This window comes from Pterocles gutturalis, unplaced genomic scaffold (assembly GCF_000699245.1).
Source record: "Pterocles gutturalis isolate BGI_N339 unplaced genomic scaffold, ASM69924v1 scaffold32405, whole genome shotgun sequence".
NCBI classification, from domain to species: domain Eukaryota; kingdom Metazoa; phylum Chordata; class Aves; order Pterocliformes; family Pteroclidae; genus Pterocles; species Pterocles gutturalis.
Genome location: NW_010147036.1, coordinates 1 through 20,052, shown reverse-complemented (window position 1 = coordinate 20,052; position 20,052 = coordinate 1). Strand labels below are relative to the sequence as shown.

The 20,052-nt window shown below is 35.7% G+C and overlaps 1 protein-coding gene across 1 annotated transcript in view; it reads left to right on the top strand.

The window, feature by feature from the left end:
• CFAP54 (cilia and flagella associated 54) overlaps nucleotides 1–19,735 on the top strand; it is a gene marked incomplete at both ends in the record, with an annotated part of 75,593 nt that extends 55,858 nt beyond the window's left edge. The window contains 7 exons of the mRNA XM_010085934.1: nucleotides 1,513–1,713; nucleotides 3,082–3,158; nucleotides 6,241–6,426; nucleotides 7,757–7,863; nucleotides 8,689–8,878; nucleotides 10,218–10,295; nucleotides 19,623–19,735. Coding sequence (XP_010084236.1) covers nucleotides 1,513–1,713; nucleotides 3,082–3,158; nucleotides 6,241–6,426; nucleotides 7,757–7,863; nucleotides 8,689–8,878; nucleotides 10,218–10,295; nucleotides 19,623–19,735 — 952 coding nt within the window. The remainder of the gene's footprint in view (nucleotides 1–1,512; nucleotides 1,714–3,081; nucleotides 3,159–6,240; nucleotides 6,427–7,756; nucleotides 7,864–8,688; nucleotides 8,879–10,217; nucleotides 10,296–19,622) is intronic.
• Between the last annotated feature and the right edge of the window lie 317 nt (nucleotides 19,736–20,052).

Here is a 20,052-nt window from a genome sequence, read left to right as displayed (position 1 = left end):
ATTCCCTCTTTCCAGTCCAATGATCAGACATGCTTCCATTAGCTTGGTAGAACTTTGCCTTTGTCTGGTTTATTTCCAACTTCTGCATTTATTTTACAGCTAATGGAGTTGATGAAATGGAAGGTTTTCATTTAAAAAAAATAAATCAGTGAAACTAGGAATTCAGAGATAATGGTTGCTAGATGTTGTATAAACACTAAGGCAAAATATCTATATTTATTTTTAAACTGGGAACCACAATTTTAGTGATAAAATTTTGTTTCAGTGGCTTAATTTCAATTATCCCAAGTAAATGACAAAGATTGAATAGCCCTGCCTGATAGTTGCTGGCAAAGCTGAGCAATGTCTACGTACTGTACAGTGTTTAAACATATGTGTTTTGATTGGTTCATGAAAACAAGTGTTGTATGCTAAGACCTTCCATCAATCTGATTGTTTCGTACTAGCTCCATTTGCCTATAATTACAGATCGTTTTTTCTTTTAGCAAATGCAGCAGGTGTTTCTCCTGATAGTTCTGTTAGGCAATACAAAGAAGAATAGAAAATGTAGAAAAGCAATAGTAGGCCAAAATATATAAAGGTAAATCAAAATGGAAATGATCGGCAAGCATGTTAAATATTTTCTGTAAAACCATTAGTGAAACACATTGTTTAAATTTCATCTATAAACAATATGGCCATTTTAATTAAATTCTGTTTTTTACAATTGACAATGAAATATCAGGAATAATAGAGACATACAGATTTGGAAGAAACACACATAATTATTCTCTGGACGTTTACTACTAGGAGTTACAGTAACATAATGTTTGTTCAATTTGGAATGAGAAATAGAGCAGAAGAATTGTGTAGGCTTTTCAGAGAGCCATGAACTAATACAGTGAAAAAGCTTGAATATAAGCAGTGATATAGCGATAGCTGTACTGATTACTTTTTCCTCTTTTTGCATAAGTATAACTTTTAGGCAGCACCAAAAAAGAAATATTTTTTTAGTCCATTGTCAAGAACACATTTCATTGATAATGTGCTTAATATCTAAAAGGGATTGGATTGAAGCTAGCAGTAAACATTTCAGAGTACCCAACTCATCTCTGAGTTCAGTTCAATATGACTGGGAATTAGTTATAGTTATTAGATATTAATTATGTTAAGTAGTTATGACTGATTACTTCTAGTATTGTTTCAATTTAGTAAACATCTGCTATTGAGCAATGGATAGAAATAATGGTTTTATATTTAAATTCATAGAGAGAGAGAGAGCACCTTGCTCTTTACCCCTTTCAGCTTCTTGCGAGGACCAGATTCCTGGACATGATCTGAGAAACAGTTTCCATATTAGTTCAACTGATATTAAAACAGAATAGAAAGAATTTTCCTCTTATAGAAAACATAACCAGGTTCACAAGTTACATTTTTTTGTTACAGATTAGTCAATTCCAACACAATTCAGAAATAGCTTTTGAATTGCTACCATTCACTTAATGTGAGCTGTTGTTGTTGAACTGTTTGCAGATGGATACAGTATTATCTCTGAAAGTCCCACAGCATCTTCTACTGAAAACAAAGAAATCATACAAGACGAGCAGAGCCAAAGTGAAGGAACAGAAAGTCTTGCTGCCAAGGCCAGCCAAAAGAAAGAGATAATAACATGGGTTCACTTAATTCGTTACCACAGTTACTTAAAAAGACTTTATAATACAAACCTTCTATTTGGTAAGATTTTTCTCTTCCTTCTAGAAAATTGCCATAAGTGAGATATTGTTCTTGGCAGCCAACAGTGTCAGATTCTAAGGCTGTCATCTCAAATAGGTTTATTTTGAGTTCATTTAAATTGTATCAATGTGAAAAAATCTTCACTGAAATCAAGATTTATGTTGGCCTGCAAGTGTTGTAAGTGAAGATATTATTACCTTTTTTCATCATTTCATAAGCCTTCATGATACCAGGAAAAGCATGCCTCAAAACTTAATTGCTGTTACTATATCTGAAGCATTTTTTTAAAAAAAAATCATTATCTATATTTGGTTTTAGTTCTAGATACATCAGACTTAAGTCACACCAGAAATAGATCTGTTCAGTTTGGGGGCCTGTTTGTGAGAACTGAGTGTAGCATAAATAGGAAGGCTGAGCATTTCTAAATGTGTTTTGACTAAACCTCTAGATGTTATGCACATACTTGATTTATTTCACTGTAAACAAAAGGTAGTAATAGGTAAGACCTTTCAAACAGAGTAAGTACCCATTAATTTCAGGGCCCTAATAATCTACATCTGATGGCCAGCTGCTGGATATACAAGTGATGACCTGGTAGGTGAGAATAGAACTAGATTGTACATATTGGTGCTGCCTAGAGAGAAATCTAGCAACTCTGAAAATTACAATTTCAGAGATGGTTCGGTTTTTTCCTTGCAGCATCAAATGAAAGGAAAGTATTCTACCTCACTGCAGAACTATAAGGACAGTAAGGTACCTACAAGTAGGTGTCAAAATGTGCATGTATGTCTCAGCTGTAGTTACCAGTGATGGAGCCTAGGGAGCAACTCAGCTGTCTAAATGAGGGTCTTCAGAGCTCTTAGAACTTACTTTCACTGTATTGGATAAATAAGCATGTATTCTAGTGGGTGCTTAGACATCTAGTGAATATCCTGATGCTTACACATCTAAATTTAAGTACCTAGACCTCAAAACTGCACCTCCCATTTTATGCTACTTTATAATGTCTAGACAGAGCTTGTTTCATTATCAGTCTCCAGTGAAAAATTGCAATACAAATAGCATGACCTAATAATACGTAAGGACAATCAGTATAACTGTTGGAAATGCACTTATTTGATATTGAATCAATTTACATACTTTACTATATTTTCAAAATTTGTGTATACTGAGTAGCTGTAGAAACTTTACTTTTTTTGTGGCAAATGATGATGTAACAAAAATCTCTTTTCAAAGCTGCCTCTAACTCAGGACCTGGATCATTTTCTGCGAGAGATGGACACTTTAGTTCTGTTTTTGACACAGGGATTGTTCTACGCATAGCAGAAATGCATTCCTTTCTTAAAAAACATTTGTTTGAATATTCAGTGTGTTGTCTTGAGAATTTCCCAGAAGAGCTACATGATGTAGAATTGCCACTTGGTAGGCCAGCTGATTCTTCAAAGGTAATTATTCTCTTTGTGATATTTCAAAAATATGTATTATATTTGCATTTCACTCATATTCTTGCTAGTTCCAATGGTGATATTTCTGAGAACACTATAGAATAATGGAATTTATTATGCAGAAGATCAGTGTAAAACCAAAATCCCATGCAAACACTGAAGGACATAGTTAACAAATGCAAATATCCTTGTGTTCATTCCTGCAAAAATGATCTCTATCACATGCCTACTGTATTTAGACCGTAGAAGATTAAGCAGAATGATATTTAAGAAGATTTCATTATCAGTTAATTAAGTTGGCTGTGTTATTTGATAGGACTGAGGCTTTTAATCTTGTAGATCTCCATGTTTTGTACCACAAGTGTCCTGTTGTTTGCTTTCTAATTTGTATATACAAGCCTCTATATTAATTTGGTCTACAATAAAAACATGACTTTCAAAAAAACCTTATATTTTCTCAAAATTTGTTGAAGGCCTTGTGTGCCAGTTTTGTTCACTGATTATCAACTGGCTAGAAAATAAATATTTTCAGATCTCTGGCTTGTGAACAACCTATTTGAGGTTTCAAATACAGAAGGCTCAGACTGTATTACTCAGAGAACTCCTGAACTGGAATTCTGGAGTCTATGCTGACCATGGCATATGTGTTGAATATTGAGTAGTAATACTCTTTGAAGATTCAATGTAAAAATAATTCTTCAAAATTTCTCCATCCCACTTCTCACATGAATAATTATCCTACTACTAAAAAATTAAAATGACAGGTTACTCTCTACGGTTTATTTTTTACCCGTTATGTTCAGTATTAGATGGAGACAGGGGAGCCTTGAGGAGTGAGAACTTTTTATCTTATAAAAATGAATTAAAATACTTTTGTGAAAGTAGCTCTTCTAGAGTTGGTGAACTTTCTGCATTGTTGGACAGCATATCATTACTCATTTCCCGACAAAGAGCTGACTGTGCCACTGAATAAATTGTAAATATATGGTATGTGACATTTATAACAGCCATCGTATATCAAAAATTATTTTACTCTGTCTGCTCTTCTTTTGACATAATTAGTATTACACTGTCCTAGAATAATAAGCTTCAGAGCTCACTGTCATGTTCGTGACAGGTGCAAGCTGCATAATCATGTGTTAGCTTCACTGTTGTAGACAGCTAACAAGCATAAAGCTCTTACTTTTTTAAAATCTAAGCTTCATTGATTTTATCACAACATTTTTAGAAGCTTTAACTATTCAGAAGGCTGTATAAATTATTTTTTTAAATGTTACTGTAATTTGATACTGGGATTTTTAACAGTACAAATAGATATAATTTTTGAAAGAATGATTTTTATGTACAAGGTTATTTCACTTACATGTGTCTTTGTAATTCTGGTTTTGATTCTTCAAGTTTTTTTCAGCTCTGCTGAACAAAGCATCCAAATTACATTAAGAAGGCTATAATTAAAATTATGTGGCCTGTTACATTTTGCATGCTTGTTTTCCATTCCACCCCATGGTAGTATGTACGACTGGAAACACTTAACTAAGACTGTTTGTTGTTTTTGAGGCTTTTGAGTAAGTTGTATAGATAAATAAATATGTATGTAATTCAGCAACCCTCCAGTTTGACAAGACCAGTTGTAGTATCCTTCCCCAAAAAGATTCAATATGATGTAAATAACAAAATATGCAGGTCAGTGAAAATGAAAACATGCCACACATTTTAGAAAGACGTATCTGTCATAAAATTGACTTTTAAGAGCTCTAAGTAAGGGACATGGCATAAAGTAGGTTCTTCCCACCTCCATATATGTGTTTTCTCATAATGTTGTTTACTCTTCATGCTAGCAGTATAGTGGGTGATTCATTGCCAAAACTAAAGTCTAAGATCCTGAACGCAGAACCTTGCAGTAGGTGGGTGATCCATGCACAGATCATGGCACATCATGGATTATGGCCACTGTTATCACTGCCTTAGTGTTTAGAGTCCATGTGGCATGGATCATCCCCAGTTAATTGTCTCATGCCATCCTGAAGGCATAGCCATATGCTCAAATGCATGACTTCATCTTTATCTTCACTTCTGCTGTATTTTGATGTGGGATGGCAACTGGCTTTATGAAGTAAGATTACATTACTGTGAAAAAATCCATCATCTGCTCACCTGGATTTACTGCCCGGTATTGGTCATGAGCTGTATTTTCTGAAAATAAAGTGGGTAAAGTTCTCCAGGTATTTTCAGTAACAAACATTCAAAATTAAAAAAGAACAAACTCCCCAGGCAGCTGTTTTCAGTGTCCACACTTTTCAGTCATTGATGGAGACACTAACAACCTTTTCAAATAGCTTCAGCATTCCCCCAAAATGTCACTGTGTGGCCTCCTCTATTCTTTGCTGATCTGCATAACACCTCAAAATTAGAAACATTATGGTGCTGAACAGCCTTTAAATCAAATATTTTACAATTTTAAGGCTTTTATTCATGGATGAATGTTGGTTGGCAGTATTCCTCCATTGCTTCCCTAGTAAAAGATGGCCAAACAGTAACAATTTCATGAATAGCCTGCTAATGTTCCAGATATATTTTAGTAAATATGAGATATGACAAATCCTCACAAACAAAGTGACTGATTTTTCAGTATATATCACCCTTTGTTAGTTGCAGAGCTAATATGAAAACAAATAGGTAAAGGTAGATAAAGCATTAGTCTAGCATTCAGATTACTATTTTAATTATCAATATCTATAGCAGACAAATTACTTTTTCAGCACTAAATTTTGTATGGTCAGCATGTCAAATAATATATTTTAACAAAAAACATACCGCCATAAGGAAGGTAAGTCAAATGTAACAATCATTGTTACTGTAGTCAGCCCAGAGGTCCTTCGCATTACCTTTAGAAATATCTCATCGTGTGTGTAATTTGAAAAGCCTTAACTTGGTAAAATGGACACCTTCTAAAATTACTCATTTATCTAAATAAGCATATATTTGTGCAGGAGTCATACTGCTTCTAGTAGACACTAGATTATAACAGATTTTGCACGTTACACTAGAGAAATACAATTTTAAATTTTCTTTTGTGCTTCAGATGTCTCCTGAAATTACTGGAATTACATCAGAGATGTCACATGTGAGAATACCTTCTTCCACTTCTGTTGTTGCAGAGGCAGACAGTCAGATGGAGAGTAGGGCAGCAAATGCTTCAAATAAGGAAATTAACATTCAGTGGTACATTCCTTCTCTGGCAAAGCCATCAAACGATACAGAGACTAAGGTATAACTACACCAAAGCAGTTCCTTAGGTATTGGAACAAATTAAGTCTCATTTCAATTAATATTTGTGTTATGACTGATCAGCTTTTTAACTGAATTATAACATAGGCTGATTGGCAAGCTGGACAGCAGGGAGCTATATATTTACTCTGCCACAAACCTACTATGCAAGACAAACAGAATGACCTGACAGTTTTTTGGTTGCAGGCCAAAGAAAGACTTTGTTGACCATACAGAGCTTCCATGCCATGTTGCATTCATGCTTTTGATGCCTTTAAGACCTCCACTCTGTTAAGTTTGGTTAGAGCTGACCAATACATTCAAACAACACTGTTTGGTGGGAGGCTGTTGTAAAAACAGAGGTACACACATACAGGGAAAATGGGATTTTGTAAACCTCCTTTCCCTAAGAAAGCAGACTACACACGAACTATGAGAGAGATTGGAGGGTTGCAGAAAAGGAAGAGACTAGGACATGGAATTTGGTTTATTTTTAAACGAGAACAGCATGTAGGTAAAATTTTTGCTACTGCAGTAGAAATCCATGATCTCCAAACTTTTTGGCATAGCAGATCAGTGTTAAAATTTCTGCTAGACCCTTTTCATCTCTATTTAGTAAGCTGATAGAAGCCATGTGGACTTAGTGAAAATAATGTACTTTTCAATACAGTTTTGCAGGTTACTTTAGCATGACCTTAAAGATCATTAAAGATCCAAAGACAGCTCTTGAAAATGATGAAAATATGAATGCCGTATTCTTGACATTCTCCATATAGTCAAAATATTCAGCTACCCCTAGGAAGCATATTTTCAATAATAACAGCAAATTAATTCAGTGAAAGATAAGAACATTCTATTTAATTTTCTTGTGCTCTTATATTCATTCAGCTTTATTAGATTGGTGAGTTATGTGCACTTCATGCATTTAAAACTAGTATGATGACAGCCATGCACAAGGCCATATAGCAAATGTAACTAATTACATAGGGCCTTTGGAAATTCAGTAAAACTCTCTGTTCAGCCTACCTGAAACTGGAGCATAAATGGGATTGATTGATGAGGATCAGGACAAGACTGGGATTTTGATGGTGACTCTATAGGGTATAATTAATTTTTAAACCTGTATAAATTATAACCATAATTAAATTGCTTTAACACCTATAAAAACAGTATAGTATTATAGGAGGCCACACTCCCCCTTTTTTGAAAGTCAGTTATCTAAGTGTTCCTTAGTACACTGTATTTGATCATTACAATCTACTACCACTGAAATAGCTCAGATATACTATACCATACTGCATTATAGCTTACCTATTCCATCTCTTTTACAGGTTTTGCTGCTTTATGCTTATAATACAAAGCCTGTCAAGATTAGCAACATGAAGATTTTCAATTCAGTGTCTACATTTTCAGGCCACTTGTGGATTCCATTGGCTAGGTAAATAATCACTGACTTTGTCCTGTAATTTCATGCTATATTAAAGATCACTCAACCATTTAGGATGAGAGAAAACAAAGTACAAAATATCAAAGAGCTGTAAGTCTTTAAAAGCATTCATTTTCACTTTTCAGAGATTTTTCACTATAAAAAACTGTAAGATGTTGTACACAGTTGCACCCATCCAAACATATGCCTTTTCAGCCCATCAGCATTTTAATTTTGACTCTTAAAGAACTGAACAACACATGCTAATTGTATTATATTGGCATAGCAACATAAGAAAACGCTAAGAAATCTAAGGAGCATTCGCAGCAGTTATTCCCATTCTCTCACTGGATCAGCTACTTTCTCCGTCCCGTATTACAACTCTGATTATGCAAGACTTTTTCTCAGTTGTAGCCCCAGACTCAGCCCTTCATTTTAGATCTTATGGTATTTTTCATTACTTCTTCCTCGTCATTCATCTAGCCCCAGAATTTTTGGAACTGCTGAGGAGGTGGAAGGGAAGGCATACTGGGCCAAGAAGAGTTGCAGCCCCTGCTATCTAGCTTGTCAGCCTACCTTGTGCTGGTTTGATGAGAAAATCTTTACTTAGAGAGGCATACTTAAAATACTTCTTATAATTTTTAATGCAAAAGCCTAATGCACTCCATATTTCCACTTTCTTTAATTAAGTACTTCTTTTTGTAGAACTATGAGATCGGTCTTGAAATGAAACAAAACATAGAACCTAATCAATACATAATAAAAGCTAGGTCAGTTTAATTATAACATGGAAACAACAAATATTGTTATATAATGAAAAAAACTGTGTTCTTTCAGAATTATTTCTTTACGGGAGAAATTATCTGATCTGAAGCACCAAGTTGAAATGTTGATGCAAAGTTCTAAAAGCTTGTCTTCAGCTTCAGAACCTACAAGTTTTCTTGAACAAAGTGAAACCTTGAAAATAATTCCTTCAAAAGAAACCAAAATGAATGTTACAAAAGTGCATCTTGATGAAAAAACAGAAGTAAGTGAGAACATTTCTGCTTTTAAATATGTCTGACAGTCTTTTATTTAAGATGTCTGTTTTGGGGAAATAAATGACAGATAACTTGGAAGGCAGACATAAAAGATTAAACTTCCCTCACCCCTTTCAAGAAATGTTGAAATATTTTCACTTTTCATTTAATATTTAACTTTTCTTTTTCCTTATATATTGCTTGTCACTTTACAAAAATATCAGGCATTTTCAACCTTCCACGTGAAAATAAAGGCTACCTCTTCAGGTACATAGATTTGAAAATTGATACCTAATTTATAGTAATCTACATCTGAAAATTCTTGGCAATGTGTTAAATTAGCATGGCGACAAACCCCAAAGTGCTTTTTAAAAATCAGTTACACATCTTCAGTGCAAAATGGGCAGTGATGGTTTCTGAAATAAGAACCTTCTAATAATGTTCTTGAGAGAGGACTAAAACTGGCAGTGAATTTATTTTCATTTTCTCTACATCACCTTCCTCTTTTCTTTTTATTAGCAAGGCTGAATATGCTCCGCAGTCAAATAACTCCTCTCCCATACACACACAAAAGCGGTAATTTCTGAATTTTCCATGTGGTCTGTTTGAGATAATGTCATTGGAAAAGAATGTTGCCACAGCATAACTGCTGCTTGATAAATGCCAAGGCAAAATAGACTTTTATTTTCAAAGTGGGAGACATTTATCATGTGACAGGATTCTCTTTATATCTATTATATGAAATGATTAATGATGTAGAGGCTGTCATTTTGTCTGATGGATGCTGTGAAACAGTGACAGTTGTGCACTGTGCCATTATTACGAGGCTGTATTCTGAGCAGCTTGGAGAACAAATGATGTTTTGGCCAATCACAGTGCTTTCAGGAGGGTAGACATTGCTGTCCTTTAGTGGGTGTTTCTGATTACCTGAAGGGTTTTGCTCAAACTTTCATTAATATATGTCACAAATTGGAAAAGCAATGTTTAGAATACTGAGATTAACATGCCATGCATTATACAATTTATAAATATCATCTTGTCAGAATGTTTGTTTAGAATGTCTTCGGTAAACACATAGCACAAGTATGCTTGCGCACTGGATTTAATACCTGAGCCAGGGGCAATGTTACCTCAGTAGGAACTGCAAGGTTTGAGCACTTGGATTTGTACAGCAAACACTACTATTTATGTTGCAGAAAATTTATATTAATTGGCTAAGGTTTATTTTGCTGTGAATAGAATAACCTAAAACTTGATTGTTCTGAAAAATTTTGTAAAGCCAAGCCATTAGCTTATCAGAGAAGACTGATAGTACATCATTAGTTTTTTCTTGTTTTATACCATTAGGAAATGGCTAAAACTCATTTATCTGAAGTCAAAGAACTGCTGTCTGCTGTTCCAGCCCTGTCCTTACCATTAACTGAGGTATGCTATTTTCACTAATAGTAAAAATCCGTTTTCTAAAATAAATATTTTTTCAGTTAAACCGAAACATGGATTATACCACTAAGTATCTTCCATTTTTTTCTCATACATTATTGGGCTTTCTGTTTGGGCTTTATTTTTTCATCTTTACAAATAAAATACAAATGTGCATGATTACAAACTGTGACTATCTTCATTGTTCGTTACAATCACCTTTTTCTGCGTACAAAAATGTATTAAAAATGAATCTCACTCACAATGGGTTCATCTGGTTTATCCACCATCCTCTGGTCATTGTTTACAGAGACCCCAGTGAATTTCCATGATGCAATTGCCAAATGCAATTTCCTTCCATCCCAGTATTTTTACAGTTATTCAGGCTTTCCTTCTGTTTTCTTTAGCTTTCTCTGCCTTGCCTATGACATGTCCTGAGAGATAGCATGCTATTTTTTGGCCATGCTGTTGTATTTATCTATTCGCCAGTTGTAGTCAGTATCCCAGAGGACGCTTGGGGAACTGGCCAACATTGGTCAGTAGTTCTGTTCAGCATTCACAGCCATCCTAGGGGGATCAGGAGAGGACCACAGCTGCCAGGGCTCAAGGAACTCCAAGGAAGATTTTGGAATCCACCATAATATATCACCCCCCCTACTAATGCTCAAATATCTTATCTGTAATCTTAATAACCTGTAATATCTTACCTCAGATATCTTACCTGTTCACAGTGGAATGATAATGGATAAGGCATCCACTGCACTCTTCTTTTCCAGTCAGGTAGCTCTTCCTACCAGAAGAGAATCCTGAGTTTTATCTGTGAACAGTTTGGCTGGTGGCCTATCATAGAAGAGAGAATCTGTAATGCTGCCCTGTGCATCCTGCAGTCTGGTACCTAGGAGTACGTCTTTCCTTCCCTTTTACACATACTGCACCATTCTTGCCACCCGTTCTTATCCATCCTGAAGCTCTCTCTCCAATGACTTCCAGACCTTCATATCACTCAATCTGGCTTTATCAATGCATCAAAATACATAGACGTTCATTCTGCAAAGCTATACTTCTCACAGTCCTACTGAAATGCCTTCCATGGTAGAGAGATTTGACAGATAGCTAGGGAAAGGTGCAGACAAACTTTCTTAGACTCACATGGACCTCCTGGACCTGTTTTAAATTCTCATTAACCCCTCCTCACTTTGCATGCTTCTTTCTTTGGGTCTACGATGAAAGTGAGGGAGCAGATTTAGTGGTGTCCTTCCAGTAAGAAAATGATGTTAACTGCTCTGTTTTATTCCGGCTAAATGCCACAAGAAACTAAAATGTTTCAACAGGTGGAACACTGGGCTTTTCATCACAAAGGTTCAGATAGAGACTTCAAACTAAGATCCTGTTAGATATGGCAGATTTGGTTGAGCAAGCGAAGCGTAATTCTTCAAGATGCTGAGTTATCTTCATTCTTTTCTGAAGCCAACAGAACTTTTGGAGGGTTCAGCACTGCATTATGTATAGCGTATTTCTAAGTAGCATTTCCAAACTTTCAAATAAGTTGTATGTGCATGTTACCCAGTCTTCTTGGTTAGAGGTGGAAAGCTCAGAGTGGGATGATGTATACTGTAGGGTAGTACATTCCCTTTCTTTTCAAGCATTCAGGAGAAGGCAGCAGATACATTGCTTATATGTAGTTTTACATCAATTTTCCCCACCACACACTTTTTTTTTTTTTTTTTTTTTTTTTTGCTCGTCTTCTTGTGAATTAATTGGACAAAGTTCTAATTTCTGGTATTTGTTTTCTCATTCTCTGAGCTGTCACAATTTAACTCCTATCATGTTTCCAGCTTCTCTTCTTTGATTCTCTTTTTTCTGTTCATGCGTCTTATGGTGCTTTTGATTCAGCATTGAATTACATTTCTAAGTGGAAAAAGTGCATTTTTATTGAATTATTCATTTAAAAATTTTTGACTGTTCATGTTCTGAGAATAAAAATTGATCAGCCAGCTTGTTTTTGAAGTTATTTAATGAATAGCTATGTTCTTAAGGGAGATCATAAAACTTGGGGCCTCCCAATCTTAAAAGTAAATTTATAAATAAAATAATTACATTAAAAGTTAACTTCACTAGATAGCCTGTTCCAAGCTTCTCTTCCTTTAGTTAGTTTTTCTTAATATCTAAATCAACTAAATAGTTCTCCATGTCCAAGGGACATACAAACTAGTTTATCATTGCCCTCTGTTTCACCTTTTACAGTTAGCTCAACTCTTTAGACTTTTCATCTTAGGAAAAGCCTTCCAAACTACTAACCATTCTTGCTGCTCTTGTCTGATATCTTCATTCTACCCACAGACAATCAGGAGAAACTTTGCGAGCAGGACTGTTCACAGAAATGTCCTCCCCTTAATCCTGCTTTACTGCTTTCCTGCAAGAGATGTCATTAATCATGAATTTATATTGAGGCAATGACTATTTCTAACTTATTTATTGGTTGTAGGTCAGAAATCTGGCTTTAATATAATTGTATTTGTATATATGTACTTTTTGGTACCTATAAGCCTAATAAACTTATTTGTTTGTTTTTTTTTTTCCTCTTTTTTTCAGATCCCATTTGATGTTACTTTACAATCAATAGCAAGTTTGGAAGATATGTTTGATCTTGCCAATGGATCTATAATAACTGAAGAAAGTCTTTTCAATTGGCTCATTTCCCTGTTTCACTAAATTCTATTTTTGCAATAACTTAATTACTTGCTGAGTGCTATAGATTTAGCCTTAACTTCTGGTGTTAATGAAACAACCTCATTAATCACAACAGGATTTGGCTCCTAATGTGTCTTATAATTTTAATTTTTAACTTATTTCTAATTATTTAAAAATTAAAATACATTTTTAGGAAATAAATGTATTAAAAGTAGCTTCTTAATAAAAGGATTAAGATTTTGATTTATTCAGTCATCTATAATTAAGTGAGTTTGTTGGGGGTTTTCTAGCTTTTAAATAATTTCTTATTGTTTAGAAAAGCTGAATAGGCTTGTAGACTTCTAGCATCCGCTAATAGATACTGCTTTTTCCCTGAAGTTTTAGTCTCATCAGCAATTTTTTTAATTGATTTTGCAGTTATCAAAAGTTAGTTTTATTTTTGAGGTTGAGAATTTTTTTTGGCTTAAAATTATCACTGAGTTTGTTCTTTTACACTCCGTTTGAAAAATAGCATTTCAGACTTCTCTATCTTTTGTTAAAACACATCACAAGTTGTTGAGGATAAAAATGATCATTCAGATGGCTCCATAATTTCAAAGCATTTGTCTGAAAAAAAAAACATTTTAGAAATAAAATGGTACTATATAAAACATTTTTGGACATCATTCTAAAATGCTAACAAAACCTCTGTTTATGTTGTCAATGTAAATATTACTGTTAAGTACTGAAGAAACCCAAATGAGTCCTAACAACAGCACCTGAGGAAATATGCTTGTCCAGTGTTAGAGATGGACAATTTGACATGTCAAAGTGAGTTGGTTGAACAAGGCTGCACAGGAGAGTGCAGTAAGACTCAGGACTGAGAGTTCATGGCCCTTTGGTTTTGGTCACATCACAAGGCCATGCACTTCTTCACTAGTTAAAATAATTTATTTGCAACAAACGTCAGGAAAAACAGGCTCTGTCAGACTTGTCCTGGCACTAGCTATGCATCTGTGTAGCCGTGAAAATCCAGGACTCATAGTTACCATTCCTGAGTTCAGTTTCTGTGAAAAATAAACTATTGGGTTGAAACAGCAGCCGCTTTCGCTCAGTCAGGTTCTCACTGTGCCATAGTCCAGTGATAAAACAATAAAATATTTTGAGCTGTTTGGAAATTGTAGATTTACCTTGGCTTGTGCTTTTCAGATAAATGTTACCTGGTTTATCAGTGAAGTTTCTTTTACAGAAGGAGAGAGAGAGGGGTAAAAGATTCAGCATAATAAGTATTTTAAATGGGATCAGTAACAGGAAGAAATGGGTAAGTTTTCTGCTATTTTTCTTTATTCCTATAAAAGAAAGAAGAGTGGATGTATTTGTGTTATGTGTAGCTTTTTTAAAAGTTGTGATATTTTTTGTGTAGCCTTTTCTGGAATGCTGTAGGTACTAGAAAAATTAGAAGGATTATCATACAATGATACAAAAGAAAGTAAAAACTGAGTAAATGATAGGGAAGGTATTTTTGCAAGACAATTTAAAACTGAGTTAGAATGGTTATTTAACTCAACTGCCTAACAGCCAGTTTGGAGGACATACTCCTTAGCATTATTCTTTCAATTAAAATAATTTATTGTTCTGCAGTTCTTCAAAAAGCAGGAGAGATAAAAATGGACATAACTCATTTTTCTTTTACAAGGAACAAGTAGAAAATTGCAGGGTTTTTTTTTTTTTTTTTTTTTTTTTTTAAAAAAATTTTTGTTGACTTTATAAAAATTATAAAACCTTTCTTTTTCTTTTTGGGGTCACTTTGAAGATTATCAGAGGACTTTTGTGCAGCTTAATATTTGTAAAACATTCTATAGCATCAGGTGAAAATGGAAATAAAGTTCTGTTACAGACAAGGTGTTTCTTCAGTGCTGCCAGTCTGGACCTTGTTTATAAATTCCATACTTAGAAGAGAAATAGTAAATAAAATGCTTTACATATGAATTAAAAATACATTACACTTTCTAAGATATTTTTGTTGAAACAAAAGTATTATCCTACCACGTCCTTTAACACAGCACAGTAAAATTCTTATGTTGAAATGTTGACCTCACTGTATCCATAGCAGCAGATTTTACTCTCATAAACACACGATTAAGTATTCAATGCAGGTTTCAGAGGGAAACATTGGAGAAAACATTTTTCTTTTAGCATATAATTAAACTCTTTAGTTAAAATCTGCTTGTAAGGAAGAAAGCTCATATCTAAATGTCTCCAGTAATTGCACAGGAAAAAAAGTATAAAGCTAATTGCGAAGTAAATTGCTTCTTGTTCTATGTATTATAGTAGTCTGGGTGGGTTTTTCCTTACCATTGAATGCAGACTAAAGATTTCAATATGTGAGACTAGAATAAATTTGTGTCAGCACCATGCTCAATTAAATTTCTGTAGAATACTTGTCTGTGTCACTGTCTCCAAAATTAAAAAGGAAGAGGGGAAAGGCACCTTCTCTGATTTCACAGTCTGAAGTGTAACAGAGGGCCCTCCTGCGATGTGAAGGTCTGCTCTGTGATCTGCCCTGTACACCACCACCAAAGGGCTACTTACCGCCTCGACAGCTTTGAACCACTGGCATGTTTACTGATTCTTTTCAAATTTTAACAGAAATGTTTCTCCATTCCACCTCTGTGAAAGGAACAGATAGTGTTTCCCTATCTGATAAGTTCTGGGATGGGGCAAGGGCTGGGAGAGAGAGAAAGCACTGTGGGGATAAATTGAAGGGATTCTGAAATGAATGACGTTTTATCTTCAGTGCACCCCCTGGATGAGGGACAAGAAGGATCCTACAGGGAACTAAAGAACAGTAAAAAGAGGGTTTTTAAAAAAAATCCCTTTGGTATTGTCTGTTCTGTGAACTGAATGAAGTAAGCTTCCTGAGAACAAAACCAGCTTCTGGTCCCGTAATTAATAACTGTATCATCAAGAATGTGCTAGGGCTCAAACTGAAATTGAACAGGGAGCTTATCATTGACCAGTCTGAATGGGTCCTTGAGTACTTAATTTTTCAAATACTGTTTCAATATAGTTTTAAGTTATATTACTGCCTTGATAGAGAGTTGTATATTTAAGGCATTCAAAGGATTTGTCTCATGCCTACAAATATATAGCAACCTGAAATTATTTCTGGTTAAATTAATTTTATGATGTGGAAATTAGTAATTTCATGCAGATTTATTCAGTTGTATGTGACTGTTTTTTAAATTCCAGTACAGCTCCAACTCACGCTCATTTTTTGTTTGGCCTAAGTATTTATCCAGTTTTTGGATGACATCAATCTAACAAAATAATCCTAGTAATTAGTCATATTATGCCTCAGTTTCTTTATCTGAAAATAACAGTAATCCCCTCATCAGTGAGGGATTTGGAGTTTTCTGCACCAACATTTGGAAAATATTTTCAGATCCTTGAATGAAAGAGGCAGGGAATTTAAGTTATTATTCATTTGAGACACAATGTAAAAGGGATAGTCATTTGTTTCCAAATCCATTTTCACTGAAATCCAAGAAGAAAGATTTTTAAGAAGAAGAACGATGGAACTAGAATTAATTGTTGGAATTACAGGCTAATATGCTGAACTAATTAAGCCAGCAAAGAGTTCCATTTATGTTTGCCAAAGATTTTCTTTGAGTTAAAGATACTGAGTACATCATCAAGTGAAAGAAGTGAAAATATGAAGCATAGGTTAATCTTTAAAATAGAGTGGGTGAAAGGGTCCAGAGGCAAGTGCTGAAGTCAAATATTTACCACTGCAATTTAATTTTCCACTTTGAAACCCCAGAGATAATTAGAATTATTCAAATTTGTCTCCGATGTCAGCATGATTTAGGATTCTACTTAATGTGCAAAGAAAAAAAAATGCATGTTGAAGCAAATTACACAAAAAATCTCAGTGTCACACTGTGGAAAACCAGACTGTGCTACATAAGAAATAATCACAAGGTGATGGATCTGGCTTAATTGTGTGTCTGGGCTGTTCTCAGGACAGCGGTATGGAAGGGGAAGCTCTGTAAAGACTCAGTGCACCTTCAGGGTTGGTTTAGCTCCTAACCAGACATCCAGATTCAAAAGAACATTTCATCAGCCACCAAAAAATAAGAATGCCCTGGGCAAAACTCCGTGCTTCTTGGCAGTCATGTTCATTGCACCGACACCTGGGCGGAGGGGAGGTTGGCATAGAAGCCTCTAGTGTGGGTTTTCCAAATGTGGGACCTGCAAGTGCTTGACAGCTCTCGTGGCTGCTCTGCAGTGCACGAGCAGAATGAGGTCTGTGCTTCATGCTTCACTCCCCTTGGGTACTGGCATTGTGCAGCTAGAATGTGGCATAGCTAGAGGTAAAAATCAAGATTGTGTTTATCCTATAGGATTACTGTGTACATCTCATTATCATACAGCATGTAGTGTATTAATTAGTTCTGTTACGTTCTTATGATTCCACCACCAAGTAGAATAATACCAACTATTTCAAAACTGCTTTAAAGAAAATTATAACCGTGAAGAAATCCGGGTTGTTTTTTCCCCAGCATCCTGACTGGTCTTACCCCCAGGAACTCTGTGTTTTATCTTTCACAACCTAGTCTCACTGCTGCTACATTGTTGAAAACTTTGTTTATGGGCAAAGAGGAAGCAATGTATGTTTAAAGCCAAAAATTTATTCGTATAACTGAAATCTTAGCCTAAGTTAAGAATCATTATTAATCCAGGTCTAATTATTATGGGAAAAGAAAGAATACTTCTGTGCAGAAAAAGTTTAAGTAATAACAACAGTAATAATAGCAGTAATGCAGTTAAAGTTATGATATAAACTATTTTTATCCCTCTTCACTGGTGTAATCCTCACACTTCCGCTGCTCTGCTGGATCTGAAGGTCAGTGCTTGAGTGTGTGTGTGCGTGTGTGTGCGTGTGTGCGCGTTGTCAGGGCAAGTCATCATACGTGGGCTCAGGGACCCGGAGGAATACGATGTTTTCTTCTCCCTCACTCTAGGATCAATTTGGGGTAATTTTTATACATTTAACACTCTTTTACACCTTGCTCTTTCTTCATGGGTTTGCAGTTCCATGTTACATCTAAACTCCGTATGCTGTTTTACATGTGTTATGTACTCACATTTAGTTCTCTTTGTTACCCATGAAAACTGGTTTTCTCTGGCACAAGGTCTGTGAGTCTTTAGCTAATAGTGAGTCATTTGTAGCTGTGGGGTCTTCTCATTCCACGCCTGTGCTCCTCTGCTGTGTCCTGAGCCTCCATTTCTCACAGCCTTTGCTGTCCCACCCAGACTGCATTGCTCTACACTGCGTCATTGTGTCAGTTGCAATGCAACTACCATCTTTTTTTTTTTTTTTCTCAGTGGTAGGAACTGTATTGGGATTTTTAATCTGCTTTAAAATCTGAATGTGCGTGGAGCAGAAAGCTTGATGAAAGGAGTGCATCCTGCACTTGGAAGATGGACGTTCTTTATTTCCTGGTGGAAGGCTGTATGAAATCATTAGTCCCAGGCTGTATATTTGGCTGAGATTCCCAGAGATGGGCTGATCTGCCTCATTTGGAAAGCTCTGTGAAGAGGATTTCCCTTCCACCTGCAAGGCACAGTTTCCCACCAAACCAGATGTACCTGTCTCAGGTGTGAGGGAACTTTCCCCAGAAATCTCTTTTACAGCGTTGTACGATTGCTTGGAGTGCCCCGCTGCATGCAGGAAGCCTTGTCAGCAACAGTGCCGCTCTGCTTTAAGAATTGGGCTTCTTGCTGCTGTCCCTTCCCCAAAGACAATACACCAAGGTAGTTTCTTATATATACCAAGAAAAAACACAGCACAGTCACTGGCATAAAAAAATGCTAACAAAGGTCCTAGCACCAGGAAAAACTGATTTAATGTAGGGGGTGTCACAGAATTAAGCAAAAAAATGCTAGTCATGTTTATTTAAAAAATCTGAAAATTTCTAATCATCCAACTTTGAGGATTCAGGGCTTGCAAGGCAGGTATTCACCCACCTGTCTGTAAACACAGTTATGCTCCACACTGAGGAGATAAAGAAAACCAGAGGCTACTGTTAAGAAAAAGCTTTTGATTCCGTGTATTGAAGACAGAACAGAATAATGACTATTGGCCTTAGCAGTGAAACACAATTGGTTTAAAAGCAAATTAGGACAATAAAGAGGAGTGGGGGTAGAAGTCTTGTAGGAATGCTGTAGGTTCCCTAACTCTAGGATATCTGACAGATGATATAAAATATGACTAATGGCGGATAGGTGCAAATAATGGCATTTTGTAAAACTGTGACATGAGTTCCTTTCCTGAGTTCACTTATACAGACTAGAGCTGAAAGGAACTTGGAAAATCAGAACTCCGTTGCAAAGGAAAGTGAACGGGGCATTTCAGACCTACTGATTCTGAGGGCCATACACAAAGTAGACTAATTTGAAACCAGATCTCTACAGAACCACTTAGTTTTGCTACAGTTTTCATACCTAATATCCCTTTAAAGACAATATTTTACTAAATAATTTTATACTTAGGTTTAGAAAGTAGAGGCAGTGAAAATACATATTACCTCTGAGGAAGTGCTAGCTTTCATTTTACCAGATGAAAAAAAAATAAATCTCTCCTTCTATAAAATTCAGCACGACCAGAGTAACAACTGTATTCCGAGTCCGGATACAGATGCAACAATTCTCAGTGCCTTGATGTTACTGGAAGTAAACACAAAGGGTGTAACGGGGTATGTTACAAACAGGTATGTTGTTAACATGAAGTCTGTAATTAAAACCAGACTTGAGCTGACAGGTCCAAATCAGGAACTTCTCGAGTGTATTTGTTACCGCTATTTATTATGGTCTGTCAGCAGGATGTCCCAGTGACGAACACGGACTGGGACAGCTGTGCGGGGTGCTTTTTATTCAGTACCGAAAATCCAGCCCTTCCTCCAAGGTTACCATTTCCAGGGTGGCAGATACCAGATTCGGTGCCCCTCAAAACAAACCTCCTGTGGAGCGCGGGATTTATTCCTTAACACCCGGGTGGCGCCGGCTTCCTCCAGCAGCCTCCAGGGAG